The sequence below is a fragment of the Scyliorhinus canicula genome, chromosome 9 (genome assembly GCF_902713615.1).
Source record: "Scyliorhinus canicula chromosome 9, sScyCan1.1, whole genome shotgun sequence".
Taxonomy (NCBI): Eukaryota; Metazoa; Chordata; class Chondrichthyes; order Carcharhiniformes; family Scyliorhinidae; genus Scyliorhinus; species Scyliorhinus canicula.
In genome coordinates, this window is record NC_052154.1 from 22,809,686 (window position 1) to 22,830,229 (window position 20,544).

Genomic DNA, 20,544 nt, shown 5'->3' on the forward strand with positions numbered 1-20,544 from the left:
GAGGTGACCTACAATTGGCCAGCAGTGGGATCCCCTGGTCCTGCTGTTCTCAACGGGGTTTTCTGTTGAATGCATCCCTCGCCGTGAAACCTGCAGCGAGGATGTGCCGTGGACTCCGGAGCTGGAGGATCCCTCCCGCTGGTGCGAATGGACAGAAAGTTCTGGCCAATATCGTTCAGCACTGCACAACCAATGAAGGAATTTTGATGCAGTCACTGTTGTAATGTGGGGAAATGTGGCTGCCAAAATGCACGTAGTAAGAACACGTAACAATGTAAATGACCAGGACAATTCCCAAGGCCTTAGCAAAGCAGGTCAGTTCCTCCAGCATCGCTCCCAGAATCAGGGTTTAAAGCAGAAAGAGGCTCCTTAATTAAGTGAGGTTATAAATGCATTGAAGCTGTTCAGAGAAGGTTTACTAAACTAAAACCTGGATTGGCCTGGTTATCTTTTGATGAAAGGTAGGACAGGTTAGGCTTGTACCTTCTGGAGTTTAGAAGAGTAAAAGTGATTTGATTGAAATAGATACGATCCTGAGGGGTCTTGACAGGTGGGTGTGGAGTAGGATGCTTCCTCCTGTACAAGGATCTAGGATTAGGGTCACTGCTTAAAAATGAAGGGCTGCTGATTTTTTTTTTTCTTTTTTTTAAAATTTAGATTAGCCAATTATTTTTTCCAATTAAGGGGCAATTTAGCGTGGCCAATCCACCTACTCTGAACATTTTTGGGTTGTGGGGGCGAAACCCACGCAGACACGGGGAGAACGTGCAAACTCCACACGGACAGTGACCCAGAGCCGGGATCGAACCTGGGACCTCAGCGCCGTGAGGCGGTTGTGCTAACCACTAGGCCACCGTGCTGCCTTAAGGGCTGCTGATTTATGGCAGAGTTAGGGAGAATTGAAGAATTACTTTCCTCTCAGAGGGTTGAGAGTCTTTGGAAATCTCTTCCTCGAAATGTGGTCTTTGGATACTTTTAAGGCAGAGCTACATAGATTCTTGGTGAGCAAGGAAGGGGGGTGAAAGGTTATCGGGGCTAGGCAGGAATGTGGAGTTGGGGTTATAATGAGTTCAGCCATGATCACATTGAATGGTGAAGCAGGCTCAACGGGCTGAGTGGTCGGCTGCTCCTTATATATATGTTTGTATGAGAGGAGCAAGAGTGAGTGCAGTTCTCCATTCACCTCTCTGCTTCTCTTAACAGCACCTGACCATGCTCCTTTCACCTCAACCCCATCATAACAATCATTTTCTTCTCACCATCACATCTTTGAGCATATAGCATTCAGAGGAGTATACTGCAACACCTGTCTTTCTCATTTCAAGTACGCTCATCTCTTTTTTTCACAGCAACACAATTACACTGTTGATATCTTCGCGTTTGCAATAGCAACTCCCCCCTGGACTTCATCGCCACTTCACAATACACTCACTTGGCTTCACATTCAGCCACTCCCCCATCCTCATTCCGCCTTGAGCCTTCACTTCTCAATTCCTGTCCTATCTGTGCACCTCCACTGACCTTTTTGGCAGATACGCACTTCCTCTCACCCTTTACCCTGGAGGACAATCCATAATAAAAGGGAGAGGATATAGAATGGAAGAGTCAACAGCATAATTGCCCTTTCCCTTGTCAAATAAGTCATCCTGGAGATCACGGGTCCATGAAGAGCCATGTGTATCTGGGGAAGAGAAACTGTCAATTTACCTAGACTGGGTGTTTTCATGTTACTTGTGTTCATTCACCTCAGCAAACATGCAGAGCACTTTAAACAGAGGAGGAATACATCATCCACAGTAAACTTTGCTGAACTATAAAAGGCAACCCGCAAATGTTGTAAGTATTGTTTGGCCTCAGACAAAAGCAGTACAAGCCCCCAAATTTAAGCTACTATGATCAACATATGAGGTAAGAGGCAGCGACAACTTAAAAGGTTGAAAGAAGTGCAAGGAAAAACAGAAATCCAGAAGACTGGGAGAGCTATAAGAAGCAGCAAATAAAAGGTACAGAAAGTGAATTTTTCATTCATGGGACATGACGTCGCAGGCTGTGCCAGCATTTATTGCCAATCCCTAATTGCCCTTGAGGGGGCAGTTAAGAGCCAACCAGATTCCTGTGGGTCTGGAGTCACATGTAGGCCAGACCGGGTAAGGGTGGCAAATTTCCTTCCCTAAAGGGCATGAGTGAACCAGATGGGTTTTTACGACAATGGGGAATCATTAGACTTTTAATTCCAGATTTTTACTGAATTCAAATTACACCATCTGTAGCGGTGGGATTTGAACCTGGGCCCCCAGAACATTACTCTGGTCTCTGGTTTACTAGTCCAGTGACAATACCACTATGCCACTGCCTGCCGCCTTATCATGTAAACAAAAACTTCCAGGGATATGAAGATGAGCAGCATAGATTTTTTGAATAAATATATGAATGGTAAAATAATGATAATGGTTCTTTTACGTGCAAAAATGTAAGAAAATTGTCGATTTGTCAGGTGAACACTTTTTATCCACTTTCACAGTGGAGGAAGAAAAAAAAAATACCAATGGTGAAAAGGGAGTCTTAAAGAGTCAAGAAAGGAGTTGCTCAATTTAATACAAGAAAAAAAAACTTGAAGGAGAAAATAATGGGGCATACTACATATAAATACTCAGGACCAGATGCATTAGTCACAATTTCTAAAGCACCTGGTATTCTTTTGAGTTGGAAAATTGCATACATCAGTCCATTATTTAAAGGAAAGAGGGGAACACATCAGTTTAACAGCATTTATGGCGGACTTAATGGAATCTATTCTTAGAGTCAGAGCGAATGAGCACTTAGACAATTAAGCAATTGAGCTGATCAAAGAGTAAGGATTTGTGAAATGTAGGTCATATCTGACCAATATTTTGAGAAGGTTATCAGCATGCTGAATACAGAAGTATACAGATGGTATCTACCTGGACTATCAGAAAGTAGAATCCTAGAATAGTCATAGAATCCATACAGCACAGAAAGAGGCCATTCGGCCCATCAAGTCTGCACTGACCCAACCTAGGCCCACTCCCCGCCATTAAACCTCACCCTAAGGGGCAATTTAGCATGTCTAATCCACCCAACCTGCACATCTTTGGACTTTGGGAGGTAACCGGATCACCTGGAGGAAACCCACACAGTCACAGGGAGAATGTGCAAACTCCACACAGACAGTCACTTGAGGTGGGAATTGAACCCGAGTCCCTGGCGCTGTGAGGTAGCAGTGCTACCCACTGGGCCACTGTGCTGCCCTGTACTTTATAAGTTTCATCACAAGAGATTACAAGCAAAATGAAGAATGGATGGAACTGATGATAACTTTGTGACATGGGCTGGTAGTTGGTTGAGATGTAGGAGATGGAAAATAGGGATTAAAGGAAATTTTTTCAGATTTGTGGATTGTGAAAAATGTGTCATGATCTGTACTATACCATCAAGGGCTTTTCAGCCCACTTGATTGCTCCCCCTTCCACAAACATTCAAACCCTCCACCACTGACGAACAGTGGCAGCCGTGTGTACCATCTACCAGACGCACTGCAGTAACTTGACAAGGTTCCTTCGACAGTACCTTCCAAACCCACGACCACTACCATCTAGAAGGACAAGAGCAGCAGATACATGGGAACCCCATCACCTGGAGGTCCCTCTTCAAGTCACTCACCGCCCTGACTTGGAAATATATCGCCGCTCCTTGACTGTCACTGGGGCAAAATGCTGGAACCCACTCACTAACAGCACAGTGAGTCTACCTGCACCTCAAGGAATGTAGTAGTTCAAGGAGGCAGCTCACCACCACCATCTGAAGGATAACTAGGGATGGGCAATAATTGCTGGTCTAATCAGTGATTCCAACATACTGTATGTGTATATATGTTTTTATAATTACCTCCATTGTGGGTTAAGCGATATGAAGAGCTTTGGTTTCAGTTCAAGGTGAAATGGTTTTATTTTTACTTTCAGATTGCTTCAGTATGCCTGTGTGTGTTTATAAAGCATGCTTAAACGTTTGACGCAACTGAGAAGCTTTTAGAAGCAAGAAAGCCCTGATGTTGCTATGGAGAAAAATGTTGAGGGTGGAGCTACTCTTTGAAAGGCAAAATGGTAGATTTTGGTTGAGGAAGAAGTAAATGTAAAAGGAGCTAACTTGGTGGGGGGGGGGGGGGGGGGGGGGCAGACCTCCAGTCTGTTATGTTTAACTAGAAAATGTTTGGAGAGGAACAGAGGAAGTTCTAGAGTAGCCCTGTAAAGAGAAGGGAAGTCCAGGTATGGAATAGGTACCAAGGGAGCATCAGTGTGTGTCTGGTGTATCACAGAATGTGACTATCAACAATGCCTACCCTTGGACCACTAGATTGTATTGGTAAGAAGATGCCACTGACCTGAGCTGTGACCTGTGCAGTCAGATCCAGAGAAAAAAAACTTCCTCCCAGAGCATGATTATGTTTAAAAGATTTCCAAAATGAAAGCCACAGTAAAAGGTTAAACTGGGTTATGTCAGTTGGATTGAGTTTAAAATAAGAGCTCATGGGGGGGGGGGGGGGGGGGGGGGTGGATTCTCCGGGCCCCGCGCTGGGCCGGAGAATCTTCGCAACCGCGCCACGACGCCCCGATGCTGGTGCGCGATTCTCCGAGTTGTGGAGAATCGGCGCCATTTGCACTGGCACGTTTGGCGTGGACAGAGTCCCGCCGGCGCCGTTCACCCCTGGCCCCTGCCAGCGGGAACGCGGGGGGGGGCCTCTGATAGGGTCTGGCCCACGATCGGGGCCCACTGATTGGCGGGCCGGCCTCTGCCCCCCCGGGCCTACTTTCTGGCGCGGCCGGCTCCTGAACACCGATGCCATGTTGAGTCGGGGCCGGCGCAGGCGCAGGTTGGCGCGGCCCAACTACGCATGTGCGGGTTGGCACAGCACCCATTTGGCACTGCAAAAGGAGGCTGGAGCGGCATGAACTGCTCCAGTGCCATGCTGGCCCCCTGTGGGAGCTAGAATCGGTCGTACCCGGGCCCGGTTCGCGCCATCGTGAAACGCGACGGTGTTCACGATGGCACGAACACTTGTGCTCCATATTGGAGAATTGTCCCCATATGGTTTAGAATCATCATCTTATGAGCTCAGTGTACCAATTTAGTCAATATTGCTTGTGTTTTTTGGTGAAATTTGTGTAGCAAAGATTTTTATGGTGTTTTAGTTTAATCTTGGAGTCCTCCTGCTTATTTCTTTACCCTTGGTTCTTCCATTTGTTGCAATCCTCTAGGCTAGTGCGTGGTCAATTTCAGCCCCATTTGATCCATAATCGCAACACAATTGAAATTAATAAATAATTATTAGAAAGCCACCTGAAGGGCGGAATTCTCCGCTCCCGCGTGGCATCAGGAAGGCCGTTGTGAACTCGGCCGAGTTTTACGACGGCCTCGGAGGCCGCTCCTCGCACCCTATTCACCCCCCCCCCCCCCCCACAGGGGTCTAGGAGCGGCGTTCCGTAAATCTCGGCCGCCGGGCCTTGACGCTTGCGTCAAGGTGGCGCGCCGAGAATGACGCGACGGCGGCGCCTAAGTGACGTCAGCCGCGCATGCGCGGGTTGGCCGGCTCAAACCCGCGCATGCGCGGTTGCCGTCTTCCCCTCCGCTGCCCCGCAAGACGTGGCGGCTTGATCTTGCGGGGCGGTGGAGGGGAAAGAGTGCGTCCCTTGGAGACGTCCCGTGGGCACCGATCACGCGCCAGTCCACCCCGAGCACGGCTGTGGTGCTCACTCCCCTCTCCGCCCCCCACAAGCCACAAACAAAGCTTTGGCGCCATGTTTACGACGGCAGCGACCAGGTGTGGTTGCCACCGGCGTGAACAGGTCGGGAACGTTAGGCCGCTCGGCCCATCCGGGCCGGAGAATCGCCGGTCGTCGTGAAAAACGGCGAGCGGCGATTCTCCAAGTGGGGGGGTGGGGGAATCGCAGGGGGTGCCAGGGCGGCATGTCGTGTGTCGCCTGGCAATCCCGCGATTCTCCCACCCGGCCTGGGGAGCAGAGAATTGGGCCCGAAGTGTTTGGCCCTTGGCTGCCTAATAACTACAGTCACCATGTTTGTTAACATTTAAATACAATTAACTTTATTAAGGCCAAGAACTATGGTTAAACATGCAGCAACTAAGGGAGTCATGAAAGTCATGAAAGCTTGTTAGGTAATTTGGATATTCAGAATTCTTCCGCAATGTACCCGAACAGGCACCTGAGCGTGGCGACTAGGGGATTTTCACAGTAACTTCATTGCAGTGTTAATGTAAGCCGATTTGTGACACTAATAAAAGATTATTATTATTATTCTCATAGCTTGTATCATAACAATGTGTGAGTGTGTACACAAGTATATGTACACAAGTGTATATCTATATATATGTCTCTAAATATGTAGGAACATAGGAAGAGGAATAGGCCATTCAGCCCCTCAAACCTGTCCTGCCATTCAAAGAGATCATGGTTGATCATGACCTAACTCAATATACCTGCCTTTGGCCCATATCCCTTAATATCTTTTCTCAAGAAAGTCCATCTCTCTCAGATTTAAAATTAACAACTTATCTAGAATCCACACATGCTAAAACACCCAGAGCCCGTGGGCATCAGCATCTCCTGGTAGCAGGGACAGCTGGCTGGACTGTAGGGAGGGCAGAGATTTTCAGGCAGAATTTTACCAGTTGGGCAGAAGACCCAACATTGGGTGGAAAAGTGAGTTACTGGTATGTACGGGCAGGCAACGGAATTCTTTATTACAGGTGACTGCCAATGAAGTGGCTGCCTCTGGGGTTGGTGGTAACATGCCCCCAAGAGCAGGCGGCACAATCAGAGGGCTGGAAGCTCAGGAGACTCAGCAGCGCCACCTAAACAACAATTAATTAAAAATGTTATGCAAGAGATGAAGTGGGAAGTCCTTGTGGAATCACTGAGGGCATAGGGACTGCCTTCCCTACTCATTGTTCCCTCTCTACATTCAGGAAATTCCTACTGGGCTGTCACTGGAACACCACCTCCATTCAGCTGACAGCCTCACCTCGTGGCAAGGAGGCAATCCACCTATGGCAAAATGCCAACTACCTCGTAAAATGACACTTACTAGGGTTTTTGAATATTTAAATTGGTTTTCGGCTCCTTGTGCCAGGCAGCCAGCCTGCTCCCTTTCCCGGTGTTGGTAACGTTCCCTGATGGTGCGCGAGACATTTTTGACAAGCCAATCTGATAGTTCCCTTTGATTTTACTGGACCCCTCAACATAGTTTCCGGCCTCCTGGGAGCTGGTGCAATCCTGTCCAATGATTTTAGGCATTAGCCATGAAAATGAAACTGCTAGCCTTACAGGAGCATTTTGATGAGGCATTGGAAAGACTTCAACTATGCCTGAAAGTGTGGAGGAGTCCACTTCTGGCCTGTGTGGAACATCTGCTCTCTGCAGTATATCCAAGAGTGTGTGCAACACCAGGGATGCAGCAAACAGGCCTTCAGATCAGGAGCCTATGTCCACCTGCTGCATCAACTTCTGGAGACATCCTTTAACTTACAATATGTGAAGACCACACAATATGAGTATTAAATAAATTTGATTTCAGTGATATTATAATATCCCACAAAGTTTTGTCTGGTAATGGCACAGAATACAACAGGTGCACACGAATGGTCTTGGATGCATGGATGTATGGAGGGTGATAAAAGACTGTGAACCTGGTAGCAATCATGTATGTGCATGATATTGTAATTCTCTGGTGAAAACGCACTGCATCTTCATGAAGTTGCACCCATTGGCATTAATGAGGAGGAAGATTGGAACTTTGTGCATAACATTTGTGGTACTGTGCATCTTGGAGAACCCAAGTAACGTTGATAATGCTCTAAACAAAATGACAACAGAGGCCAGAAAGATGCAAAGGTGTAATGCATGTTTGGAGACTTGGCAGTAATCTCAGGCATTGTTTGGAAGGGCTGATGAGCATACAAGTTCAATATAGGTAACCCAGCTATCTGCGTCCTGGAATTGCTTCCAAATGTTGTTGCAAGAATGTATTTTAATTTTGTGACAAACTGTATTTTGACAAGTACATAGGGGCCGCTGCCATTCCATTTACAATTTAAAGTGGGGCAGTGGGCAATTAACAATGTAATCTGTTGCATGCCTCTTTTCTGAAGGCTCATTTAAAAAAAAATATATACATATAGAACATAGAACATTACAGCGCAGTACGGGCCCTCGATGTTGCGCCGACCTGTGAAACCATCTGAAGCCTATCTGACCTACACTATTCCATTTTCATCCATATGTCTATCCAGTGACCACTTAAATGCCCTTAAAGTTGGCGAGTCTACTACTGTTGCAGGCAGGGCGTTCCACACCCCTACTACTCTCTGAGTAAAGAAACTGCCTCTGACATCTGTCCTATATCTACCACCCCTCAATTTAAAGCTATGTCCACTCGTGTTGGTCATCACCATCCGAGGAAAGAGACTCTCACTGTCCACCCTACCTAACCCTCTGACTATCTTATATGTCTCTATTAAATCACCTCTCAGCCTTCTCCTCTCTATGAAATCCATATACACCACATCAACCGCTTTACCCTCATCCACCTGTTCGGTCACCTTCTCAAAAAACTCAATAAGGTTTGTGAGGCATGACCTACCCTTCACAAAACCGTGTTGACTATCGCTAATCAACTTGTTCTTTTCAAGATGATCATAAACCCTATCTCTTATAACCTTTTCCAACATTTTACCCACAACCGAAGTAAGGCTCACTGGTCTATAATTACCAGGGTTGTCTCTACTCCCCCTCTTGAACAAGGGGACAACATTTGCTATCCTCCAGTCTTCCGGCACTATTCCTGTCGACAAAGACGACATAAAGATCAAGGACAAAGGCTCTGCAATCTCCTCCCTGGCTTCCCAGAGAATCCTAGGATAAATCCCATCTGGCCCAGGGGACTTATCTATTTTTACATTTTCAAAAATTGCTAACACCTCCTCCTTGTGAACCTCAATTCCATCTAGCCTGGTCGACTGAACCTGAGTATTCTCCTCGACAACATTGTCTTTCTCCAGTGTAAACACTGACGAAAAATATCCATTTAACGCTTCCCCTATCTCCTCTGATTCCACACACAACTTTCCACTAAAGGGCATGCTGTGTATATGTGCTCAGACACTAGACATCACAAGGACCTCGGTGTGCAAGCCATCCAATCCCAGGCTTTTATCCTGTTTCAATATCTTCAACCTTTCCATTACTTCCTTGTCGATCCATGGAGTTTAGGGCACGGAAACAGGCCATGCGGCCAAACTATCCTGTGCCCACGTTTATGATTTGAACAAGACTCCTTCATCTAACACTGTCAGCCTAATCAGGCATTACTATTGTTCTTCACATTTCCTCACTGCTGAAAAGTTAATCTTTACTTTCAGTTCACAGAAATGCTGATTTATGCATTTTCAATTTTGTTCTAAAACTGGCTCAATGGTATTATATACAAGGGCCATTTGTGTACAGCAAGGAAACACAGCCACCAACATTGCACATTAGAAGACTAAGCCCGAAATCTGTGTTTTGCCATCACTCCTTCCTGAAACCACTGATTAATTACCAATGTATACACTTTAGTAGACAGATGCTAATTTCCTGCAAATTTTTAATCACGTGCAGTTAATTATGATCGGTTGACGATGGTGAGCATTTATAATTGTGTGCACTAACGTAGGATATCACCAACTAAATATATTCATTGCTTCTGCATTTAGCTCTTGTAACAATTGCTGCAATACTTCTACACTGAACAAAAGTATACACATTAGGGAAATGCTACAAAGTAGTAGAAGTTCAGCCAGACCTGATTGAATGGGAGAGTAGGCACCATAGGCTACAAATTGAAAATCAAATTCAGTATCTAACTGATTCACCTGACGATTAAAAACTTTACTGTCAAAATGATGGGGTGGTTACCATGTCTACTTACCATTGATTTAGTGAATACTGGCGCATGGTCATTCTTGTCATCGATGATGATGGTCGCTGTTGCTGTGCCAGTTAATCCCACGTCACTGCCTGCCATGTCTTTAGCTTGGACAATCAACTCGTACTTGACTGCTTCCAGCAACTAACAGAAAGGGAAAAGCATCAACATTAGAATATGTTGTATTTATGTGATAGCTGGATGATACTAATGTGTACATGTGCTATATGTTAGAGGCAAAATACTTTTTGAGGGTGTGCAAACGGAAATATATCCAGCTAAGGTAAGTTGGAAGAGATTTTCTTGTCCATTCTTCCCAGGCCACACTTCAGTACGGGCCAAAACAATAAAAGTAACAGAAACAAATAGCCTATTTTGTCAAAACGCCATTCTAACTTTCAAGCAAACCTCAATCCTATTAGTTATGACGCCTGTTGGATACAGACAGGAGTCTCAAATGACAGTTAGATTCCCCAATGCCAATTTTGTCAGTTAAGTACTGCCAGATCCTCCATACAAACATGTGGATGGGATTGTCCAGCTGCCCCCCACCTCCATAGCGTGTTTTCTGGCAGCGGAAGCATCTCGTCATTAGCTGCCAGCAGGATTTTCCAGTCCCGCCAATATCTATGGCATTTTGCCTGGCTCGCCTCTCCCTCCACCAGGGAACCCATCCCGGGAGGGGGGTAGGGGGGGGGGGGGTAGGGGGGGGGGGGGTAGGTCACCTTCGATTGGATTGGAGGATCCCGCTGCTCGGAAGGGCCAGAAAATTCCACCCTATGTGTGAGACGTTGAGAGCTGAGTAATTTGACTAAACAATAAAGAGATGCTTCCCTGCAGTCAGGAAAATCTGGAAGCAGGATTGACACTCACTTGGCAATAATCCTGTGATGATGCATATTTCTCAAGATTCAGGACCATTTTCCATTGCCTTTGTGTCTGCAATCCAACTAAGGATGGGTAGCGGGTTCCTGAGGCTGCAGCCCAGTCACTGGGCCTGTAGCTCTGGATGGATCAGTCCCACTAGCTTTGAGGTGCCCGCTCTTTCCTCCTGCAGCCTAAGCAAAAGCCTCTGCGAGCGGTGGCGCGGCTGAAGCTGCCAATCTACCTGCCCTCTGATTGCTCACCACCTGTAAAATACTATTCCTGTTGGCACAGGGTTGGTTCTCACTTTTGGCCCCGGAAACAGGACCTGACCATCCTTGGAAAAATTCATCCTGATTGGCTCTCCAGTGATTTAGCTGCCCAAGTCCTTTCCTTATGAACCACTTTATTTTACAGGACAAGGAGCTGAAGTGAGAACTCCCATTGTTTTGTTGGATTTATCATCTGCTGGGCCTTTTTCAAAATCTCACATAAGGGCAAATGATCCAATCCTGCCTGCCTTGGAAATCGTCGCGGGCAGTTCGGAAAATTTGGCGTACTATTTAAAGGTCCATTGACCTCAGGCGGGAAATTGCTGTCTTCGCACATCGGAATATACAGGACCAAGCACTAAGGGACAGGTGCAGGCCCCATTGGGGGCAAGGGTGGGAGTGTGATCTGGCTCCCTTAGATTTAGCTATTTCACCAAGGTGACCTTTCTCTCACTCACTAATCCCGGAGCAGGTTCTCCAGCCTCTTTAGCAGAGAGGTATTCCAGCCGTTCTCTCAGTTCACTGCTGGCAATCAAATCCTAGAACCCATCTTTGACTCCCTGAACTTCTGTATGGTTAAAGACAGCAGTCCAGGGTGGCTGATTTCAGGCATTGGTAATAATATTTTCCATTTTTGGTCCAATATACTCAGAATAATTAAGAAAAAATAAAAGTTATGTGACAATGGGACAGTGCATAAAAAATTAAAAATTTAACTGGTCCCAATATTCTCATGCCAACGTATTCTCTACATTTTGGAACTAATCTCATAAAATTAATATCAGGGAAATTTTAAACCTCTGTTTTGAATGGAATTTTGTGAAGTGAATTGCTTTATTGCTGGGGTTTAAAGCTAAACTAAAGCATGTTTGGAATGGGAGCAACTTCAGTATGTTTAGTGGATGCTCTACAAATCAGTGTGCTTGTTTTCATTTCATTTGCTAGTCCTGTCGTAACACAGTTTTAAAATCTGCCTCACGCTGGTTAGTTCTATGAATGGTAAGTGACTCACTAGTCTGAGCTTCTGGAAGTGACAAAGACCCATTGCAAGACAACATTACATCCAGCTTTAAGGAGCGGAGCTTCACATCAGGATTGTGAATTTCAAATGTGCCGTCTGCTACACGTTCACTTGTCTGTCAATTCCAGCAGCATTATCTGCAACACCATCATTCTCTCCAAAATGGTTACTGATGCAGTTAATTGTGCTATAACTGACACCTTCCCCTTGCACGTCAAAGATGAATCATAGAGCTGCAGCATCAATTATCATTTTCTGTCACTGCATGCAGTGGCTATGAAATTACCTGGATTGTGACAGTCAACCCAATGATAAAATTGAAGAAGGGTCTTTTCATCTCAGTGGACTGGAATGATGGATTGATAAGAATATTCCCTTCACAACCTAGAGAGCAGAGATCTGAATCTCAAAGCTATTTGGTACGCAATCCCACCTTGCTCAATTGTAACAGCTCTATCTCTTTTCGGACAAAATCCTGAGACGCAATGCCCTGGGAGAGTGCAGATAGATGGCATTGCCTATCTGTAAGTCGGCCTCCCGTTGAATTATAGTTGATAAGCATAGATGAGAAGTCTGCATCCTGATCGTGGTGCAGCTGAGATTGAAGAGCAATTTACAGAAACCATCTATTCGATCGACCGTCAGGGCAAGGAGCTAACTATTCAACTTCTTATTAAAGCAGACTCGAGCAAATGGCCTCTCACTTGCTCTTTGCTATCTGTTAATAATTTGCACTGTTTCAAAGGCACAAATAATCATGTCTGTATCCCCAACACATGCAATCAGCTCTGCAGCAACAGAGTTAATTTTTATTAATGTATATGTTAAAATTCATATTATTTCAATCAGTTTCCCACATTAGGTAAACTGATGTGATGCTGAGATCATGAGATTCTTAGTTATCATTCCAACTGTTGTCAAGGTGCTTTCAAATGAAGGTTTCAGTGGAAAACTACCATGGTGTGGTTTATATCAAATCACTCATTTATTAGTAACATTGAAATATCAAATGTATATTCACTGCATTTCTCTATGTATGGACCAATATGTCTTTGTCATTTGGATGCCTTTCCAATGTCTAAGCTCTGGAAATATCCTTCCTACCCCCCCCCCCCCCCCCCCCCACCACCACCACCACCACCACCACCACCACCACCACCACCCCGGTGCGACCTAAAACCTGCCTCTTGGACCAAGTCTGACCTCGGGTTGTCATACCTTGTGCGGTTCAGTGTCATATTCTATTTTATAAAGGCCCTGTGAAATGCTTTGGGGCATTTTACTCTGGTGAAGGTATACATGCAAATTGTTTGTGTTAGTAAGATGACCTTTCATATCATCTGGTTCCTGCATTTCTATTTTTTTAGGTCATCCACTGTTTCTTGCTCCATCTCTTCTTTTGAACTGTGACTGCTTATCTTTCAGCTTTCAGTTGTGACGAAGAGTATTTGTTCAAATGCCAACCTGTCATTTCTCTTGCTGGATGCCTGCTGCATTTTAAAGCAGCTTTTGTTTTGCTTCAGATACCATAGTCATAAGCATTCATTCAAACTGATACACAGCTTAGGTATAGTCATGAAGGGGCTCATTCTAATGTTCAGTTCCAATTCTGTGTCTACCTTACTTACTTTCATAAAACCCAGCCTATAATTGGGCAATAAACTGCCATCATTCTGACCAATTAATGTTAAATGTCACAGTCAACACAACATGACAATCGTCCCTAGCCTCAACTCTGCAGACCTCTGTTCTCATTAAAACCTGTTCTGCTGCTGAATTATATATCCAACTTTAATTAGTTAACTGTGTAACTAAAGAAATCTAATAATCTGAATACCCTTATGTCACCTGTTTAATTATGAGCTGGTCACAAAGTTCAACGAAATTTATTGTCGTGTGTGGTTTTGCTTTTGATCTGGATGTTACCTGTTGTTCACACAACATTTATTTATAGGTAATTAATTTATTCAGGTCACACGGAGATGTTCTGTAGGCATGGTGACTTCACTGCGAAAAAAGCAGTTTTATGGCTATGGAATTATTGTGGGTTCATAATCTCAGTGTCGTGATGCTGCATGATATCAAGGGTAGGCAGTTAAAGCAGATGCTACTCAATGTGGTGGTCGCTTATCAAGATGCCTATACAGCCTCTTTTCCTCAATTCTTTCCTTTAGAAACATTTCCTTTAGAGGCCAGCCATTCGCTCAGTAAAGGTCATCACCGCCTCCCTAGAAAAGACTCAGATGCACCCATTGCAGTCTTAAGGGAGTGAACTAGAGATGAACAGATTGGGTGTTACACATAGCATGACACAGCAGGAGCATGTGGTAGGAGCACAGGTGGAGAAGGAACATAGTGCTCAGAGGGCCATCTTGTGTCTTGCCGTGGAAGACCAGCCGAAGGATGTCACAGATGGCTAATTTCTGAGTAACCTTCATCTGCTCAGTCATTGGGAGCATGTCAAGCTGTGTTTTGGATGTGCTTAACTTATGGGTTGTGGATAATGAGAGGTTAGTCAGGAGAGGTCAGACATAGTCTCTTCAGATACTTTGAGAAATTCCCTTGGCTCCTTTGCTTATGTTCTTCCCTTTGATGCAAACATACCAATCATATGACAAAGATTGGTAAAACAATGAGTTCTATATTTGAAACTATGACTATATACATAGTGATAACTGAGAGGTGGACTTCACATATCTGCCTTATTGTGCTGCTACAATATTCTGAGCACAACGTCATGCGACTATTTCATATCCTTTCTCGGTGGTAGTGATTGACCAGAGTTTAAGGTACAAGATTGTCAGCCTTGAAGGTGCATGTACATCATATCACAACATTCTTCAAGGAAGGCCAAGTACAGCAGAATGCCCAGAGAAAAGGGCACCCTTACTGACATTCAAGGGATAATTCCTCTTTAAGTGATAAGAGCGATTTGTTTAAACAACTGTCATTCTGGACTCATGGCACAAGTTTTCGTTAAAATATTTCCAATTCAAAAACTGAACAGGTAGCGACAGTAAATTCTCGACTGCTGTGTGCCTACACCCAATTATGCGCAGAAACTCCCGCTGATATGCTTCAAAAGAAATTTGAGTTTACTGACTTATGAAAGCATTAACTGTTCACTAAATCTGATAATTGGTCCTGACTGATCTGTACCAGGAAGACTTGTGCCTCTCATAAAGAAGGATGGGCTGATTGGAAATCACCAGCGACATCATATGATGATCCTAACCTCATTTGGTGCCTTGTGTAATTTTAAATGAATTTAATAGTGTATATGTTTTTTGACTGCTGACCAAAATCCTAATCTATATTTATAGAGTGCCTTTAATGCAATGAAACGCCCAAAGGCATTTCATAGTGCCATTATAAAACAAAGGATGACACTAAGGAGATGGTTATATGACCAAAGGCTTGGCCAATGGGGTAGGTTTTAAGGAGGGCTTTAAAAAAGGAAAGCAAGATAGTGAGCTGGAGAGGTATAGCTACGGAGGGTTTGAAAATAAGGATGAGAATTTTAAAATCAAGGTGTTGCTTGACTAGAATTCAATATCGGGATGGTAGGTGAATAGCGACTTGTTGAGAGTTAAAACACAGTAATCCGAAAACATCTGATTATGACTCCTTGTACAAAACAATTTCCACATATGGTGGAGACCAAGACATAAGTAGAAACTGCATTAATAGGATAATCTGTTCAAGCACTTTCAAGTCTAAAATACAGTAACACTATTCAGCAGTATATGCATTCCAATCCGTCAGATCTTTATCCAACAATGATGGGACCAGATATTCCGAAGACCCTGGTTGCCAATAAACAGGGCTACAAGGACTTGGACTGCACACACATTAAACGGTCAAAGAGTAAAAAAGCTTCCAAGAAAGTAACTGAGTTTTTGATGACCTTTACCGAGGGTAGAAAATCAGAAGTGTGTTGGAATAGTCAAGACCAGAGGTAACAAAGGCAGGATGAGGATTTAATCAGCGGATGAGCTGAGACAGATCAAAGTTGGCCAATGCTGGGGAGGTGAAAATAGGCACTCTTTGCAATGACACAAGTCAGCGGTGAAACAGCTAGGAACTACATTGAGGTGACACACTGCTCAAGAGACAGCAACATCTCAGAATCAAAGATAAAGCAGCAGAGGTGACAAAAAATTGATGGGAGATGGAGGTAGATCCTGTCAAAGAGCAAAGTTTGAAGACCATAAACCAAACAAACCCAGCACATGCCTATGTTTGAACCCGAGACCTATAATGGTCAGTTCCTCACTAACTTAATTAACTGGGCATTTGTGGAGGCCTGCTCCTCGTGTCTTAGTAAGAGATACTTTTAACAAAGTATCATATTGGTATGAGGAAAATTAATTCCTTGTTATGTCTGTATTTCTTCCTCACAACGTAGAAGCCATTGAGCGCAATTTAACTAGAACCATAGAACAGTACAGCACAGAACAGGCCCTTCGGCCCTCAATGTTGTGCCGAGCCATGATCACCCTACTCAACCCACGTATCCACCCTATACCCGTAACCCAACAACCCCCCGTTAACCTTACTTTTTATTAGGACACTACGGGCAATTTAGCATGGCCAATCCACCTAACCCGCACATCTTTGGACTGTGGGAGGAAACCGGAGCACCCGGAGGAAACCCACGCACACAGGGGGAGGACGTGCAGACTCCACACAGACAGTGACCCAGCCGGGAATCGAACCTGGGACCCTGGAGCTGTGAAGCATTTATGCTAACCACCATGCTACCCTGCTGCCCTCAAATGGGAACAAAGTCCCATAGTGTGCTGATTTAGTCACATGTTTCCCGGGGCTTGTAGTGCTGAGAATCACTCTCCGCTATTTAATGCATCTCGGTTAGATAGGGGGCCTCAGCGGGAAATGCGTGGCCGAGGCCAGACATAGTCTCGTTTTCTGCACTGAGGAGCTCCGCTCGCCAGATTGCCTCGGTGTAGCATTGCTACCTGGGCACCTTGGCAATGCCAGGCTGACACCCAGGTGGCACTGCCAGGGTGTCATGTTGACAGTGCAATGGTGCTAGATTGGTAGTTCCAGGATGCCTAGATGATGCGGGAAGTGCCAGGGTACCACCATTCCCAGAGGGAAAGCACATTGGGGGCCTCTGATCCCCTGAGAGACCGTCACGAGTGCTGTTTCATCTGGTTGCCGCATCTGGAGACCTGTACTGAATGGCATTCACCCGAGGTCTCAAAGGAGAAGGGGATAGAACATAGAACATAGAACATAGAACACTACAGCACAGAACAGGCCCTTCGGCCCTCGATGTTGTGCCGAGCAATGATCACCCTACTTAAACCCACGTAACCCGTATACCCGTAACCCAACAATGCCCCCCATTAACCTTACACTACGGGCAATTTAGCATGGCCAATCCACCTGACCCGCACATCTTTGGACTGTGGGAGGAAACCGGAGCACCCGGAGGAAACCCACGCACACACGGGGAGGACGTGCAGACTCCACACAGACAGTGACCCAGCCGGGAATCGAACCTGGGACCCTGGAGCTGTGAAGCATTGATGCTAACCACCATGCTACCGTGAGGTCCTAATACCTTAGGATAGATCCTAATGCCTTGGCTGCCTAGAGATACTGCATAATAAAGTGAGACTAGCTGTCTCACTCTAATATGCAGATTTGCCAAATGTGATCCCACCCACAATGGGTGTGATTCACTTTGCCATATCTCACAAGGTTGCTTTAAATCTCATGAGGCATTGCGCGCTGGGTAGATCCCTGGAGCGGGGTCTCCTGGCTTCTATTGGTCACGTTGCGCCATGGAGCGCTACCTTTCATGCGCAACATGGGTGTTCGATCATGCCAATTGTTTCATGGAAAACTTGACCACCTTTAATTGAACCATTTTGTGCTGAAAGGAATTCACGTCGCTTAGTGAAAAAATGCTTTGTAAGTCTGTTTTCATTTGTCCACAATCAAATGATGCGGTGACAGAATTCATATTGGGGTACATCGTTGCACCACTTATATTTGACACCACTATACTAAAGTATAGTGCTTTAAAAACAAAACAAAATTTCCATGAGAAAAATATTCATTTCCACCCAGAGTTCCAAAAATAACAATTTAGATTTTAGAAGCTTATAATTATTTCCTAGTCAATTTTCTTGTCCCCTTTACCCTGAAACAATTTTAAGTATACTTCCAACTACCTTTCTAAAAAAAGCTCGTTAAAAGCTGTTAAAGTGCTGGTCCCATAAATTGGTTCACTGAACATTTTGCAACGTCCAGTCCCATATTCTAAAGCCATATTAGTTATCTGGACAGTACCTATCACTGAGCACTCAAATGCAATCGCTGCAGCGCATCAAATGCAGCTTCATGCAGTTTTTCTAAATAAATTTCAGATTTGTGAAGCTCAAATCAGATTAAAAGCAAAACTTTGGACTAAACTGCTCTTCAATGTTCCCATCAAATAATAAATCAAACGCTGCAAGTTCGTCACCTGAAAATAGGCAGCTTGTAGAGCAGGGTTTTTTAAAGTCAGGATTGCGATCGCAGGGCGATCTGTCTCGGCATTCCTGATCATGGGAGAAGCACGCATATGACGCCACCGTCTTTCAAAAATGCCATCCGCAGCTGGCTTTCAAGAGTGCTGGCTGGCCAGCATATGTATGCCTCCTCCGGCAGATCTGACAGTGCATAGGCCTGGAGCTCAGTGGGGCAGACCATCGCCTCCTGACGTCAGCGCACTGTCCCAGGATTGCCTCCTCCTGACGTCAGTGTGCCAAAATTCTTCTTAAAAATGAAGGAGTCTTCCCGCCAGAAGTGGCAGCAGAGAACAAGGCACATACACTGATGTCACGGAGGAGAGGTTCCTCCATTTTCTATCTGCAAGCAAGCAAGGCAAGAGTCGGCTGGTTGATAAAAGTGGGTCCCGAGAGAAAAAATCATGACAAACACTGTTGTAGAGCGAAGCCTGGTGGAAAACTTGCACATCCATTTTTGTTCCTAAAATCAATTTTCTTATGCTGCCCACTTTAAATGAGTGGGCGGCTCGGTAGCATAGCGGTTAGCACTATTGATTCACAGCACCAGGGTTCCAGGTTCGATTTCCGGCTTGGGTCACTGTCTGCATGTTCTCCCCGTGACTGCGTGGGTTTCCTCCGGGTGCTTCAGTTTCCTCCCACAAGTCCTGAAAGATGTGCTGGTGGTAATTTGGGCAGTCTGAATTCTCCCTCTGTGTACCTGAACAGGCGCCGGAATGTGGCAACGAGGGACTTTCACAGTAACTTCATTGCAGCATTAATGTCAGCCTGTTTGTGACAATAATTTGGATAAAGATTTTAAAAATTATTCCTGGCTGCGACAGCTGCTTCAATATCCAAATGAGTCACCTATGCCTTTTGAGGCACATAGCACTCAGTGGGCTCTCTCCAAGCCTGATGAAACTTAACTTGCAGTCCTTAAAAGAACTTCTGGACATCTTTATGGAAAAGGTATTTTATTTACTGAAGAAAAATTATTTATCTGGGGTCGAGAGGAGTGGAAGAGTTTCTCTCGGACTAACAGTAATTTTTAGCCTAAAGCAGGCTTGTTTTCATCTGTCCCTGCTGTCACCTCTCCTGGCGCCATCAACAGACCTTTCCTGCTGGCAGGCAGCATGGTACAACTGACTGATTTTCTGTCACAGGGAATTGGCAAGATGCTGCCGCCAAAATGGAAAAACGTCAAGAAGCCCTAGAGCTGAGAACTCATGTTCGGCCTCTCAATTACCATACTTTAAATATGTATTTGGGGGTCAGTTAGCTCAGCTGGTTGGACGGCTGGTTTGTGATGCAGAGCAACGCCAACAGCGCAGGTTCAATTCCCCTATCGGCTGAGGTTATTCATGAAGCAATTTTGGAGTGATTCATGAATAAACAATTTGTTCCAATTGCGATCACAACCCCTTGGTGTCCATGTTTGCGAGGTGAGATGTCCCTGTGCCTACATAATAGCAGTTTCAAGGAACCACCTTTCTGCAAGTAATAGTATTCAGCCTTGCCTCTTTACCTGAGATGTGATGACCCGTGGGTTAAATCACAATCAGTCAGTTCTCTCTCAGAGGGGAGAGGAGCCGATCGTCCACTGGGACAGTGTAGCGACATTTATTTTATAATGTGATGTAAAAACAGTGAATGCTGGAAAATCCATTTATTTTTTCTAATTTATCTCATATTTCCAGTATTTCTCATTATCTTGAGGAAACATGATTCCTGTGAGTCAACACTTTAGTTAAATTCTACTTTTTGGTGGAAATTTGGAAGTCTATTCACCCTGTGAAAAATTAGTCAAGGGAATATTATTACAGTTTTAATATTAATACATTGAGCCGATATTATTGTATTATATTAG

The 20,544-nt window shown here is 44.9% G+C and overlaps 1 protein-coding gene across 3 annotated transcripts in view; it reads right to left on the bottom strand.

The window, feature by feature from the left end:
- cdh13 (cadherin 13, H-cadherin (heart)) overlaps positions 1-20,544 on the bottom strand; it is a 1,126,050-nt gene that overhangs the window by 170,254 nt on the left and 935,252 nt on the right. For all 3 annotated transcript variants that reach the window (XM_038806328.1, XM_038806329.1, XM_038806331.1), the window contains one exon: positions 10,000-10,140. In XM_038806328.1, coding sequence (XP_038662256.1) covers positions 10,000-10,140 — 141 coding nt within the window. The remainder of the gene's footprint in view (positions 1-9,999; positions 10,141-20,544) is intronic.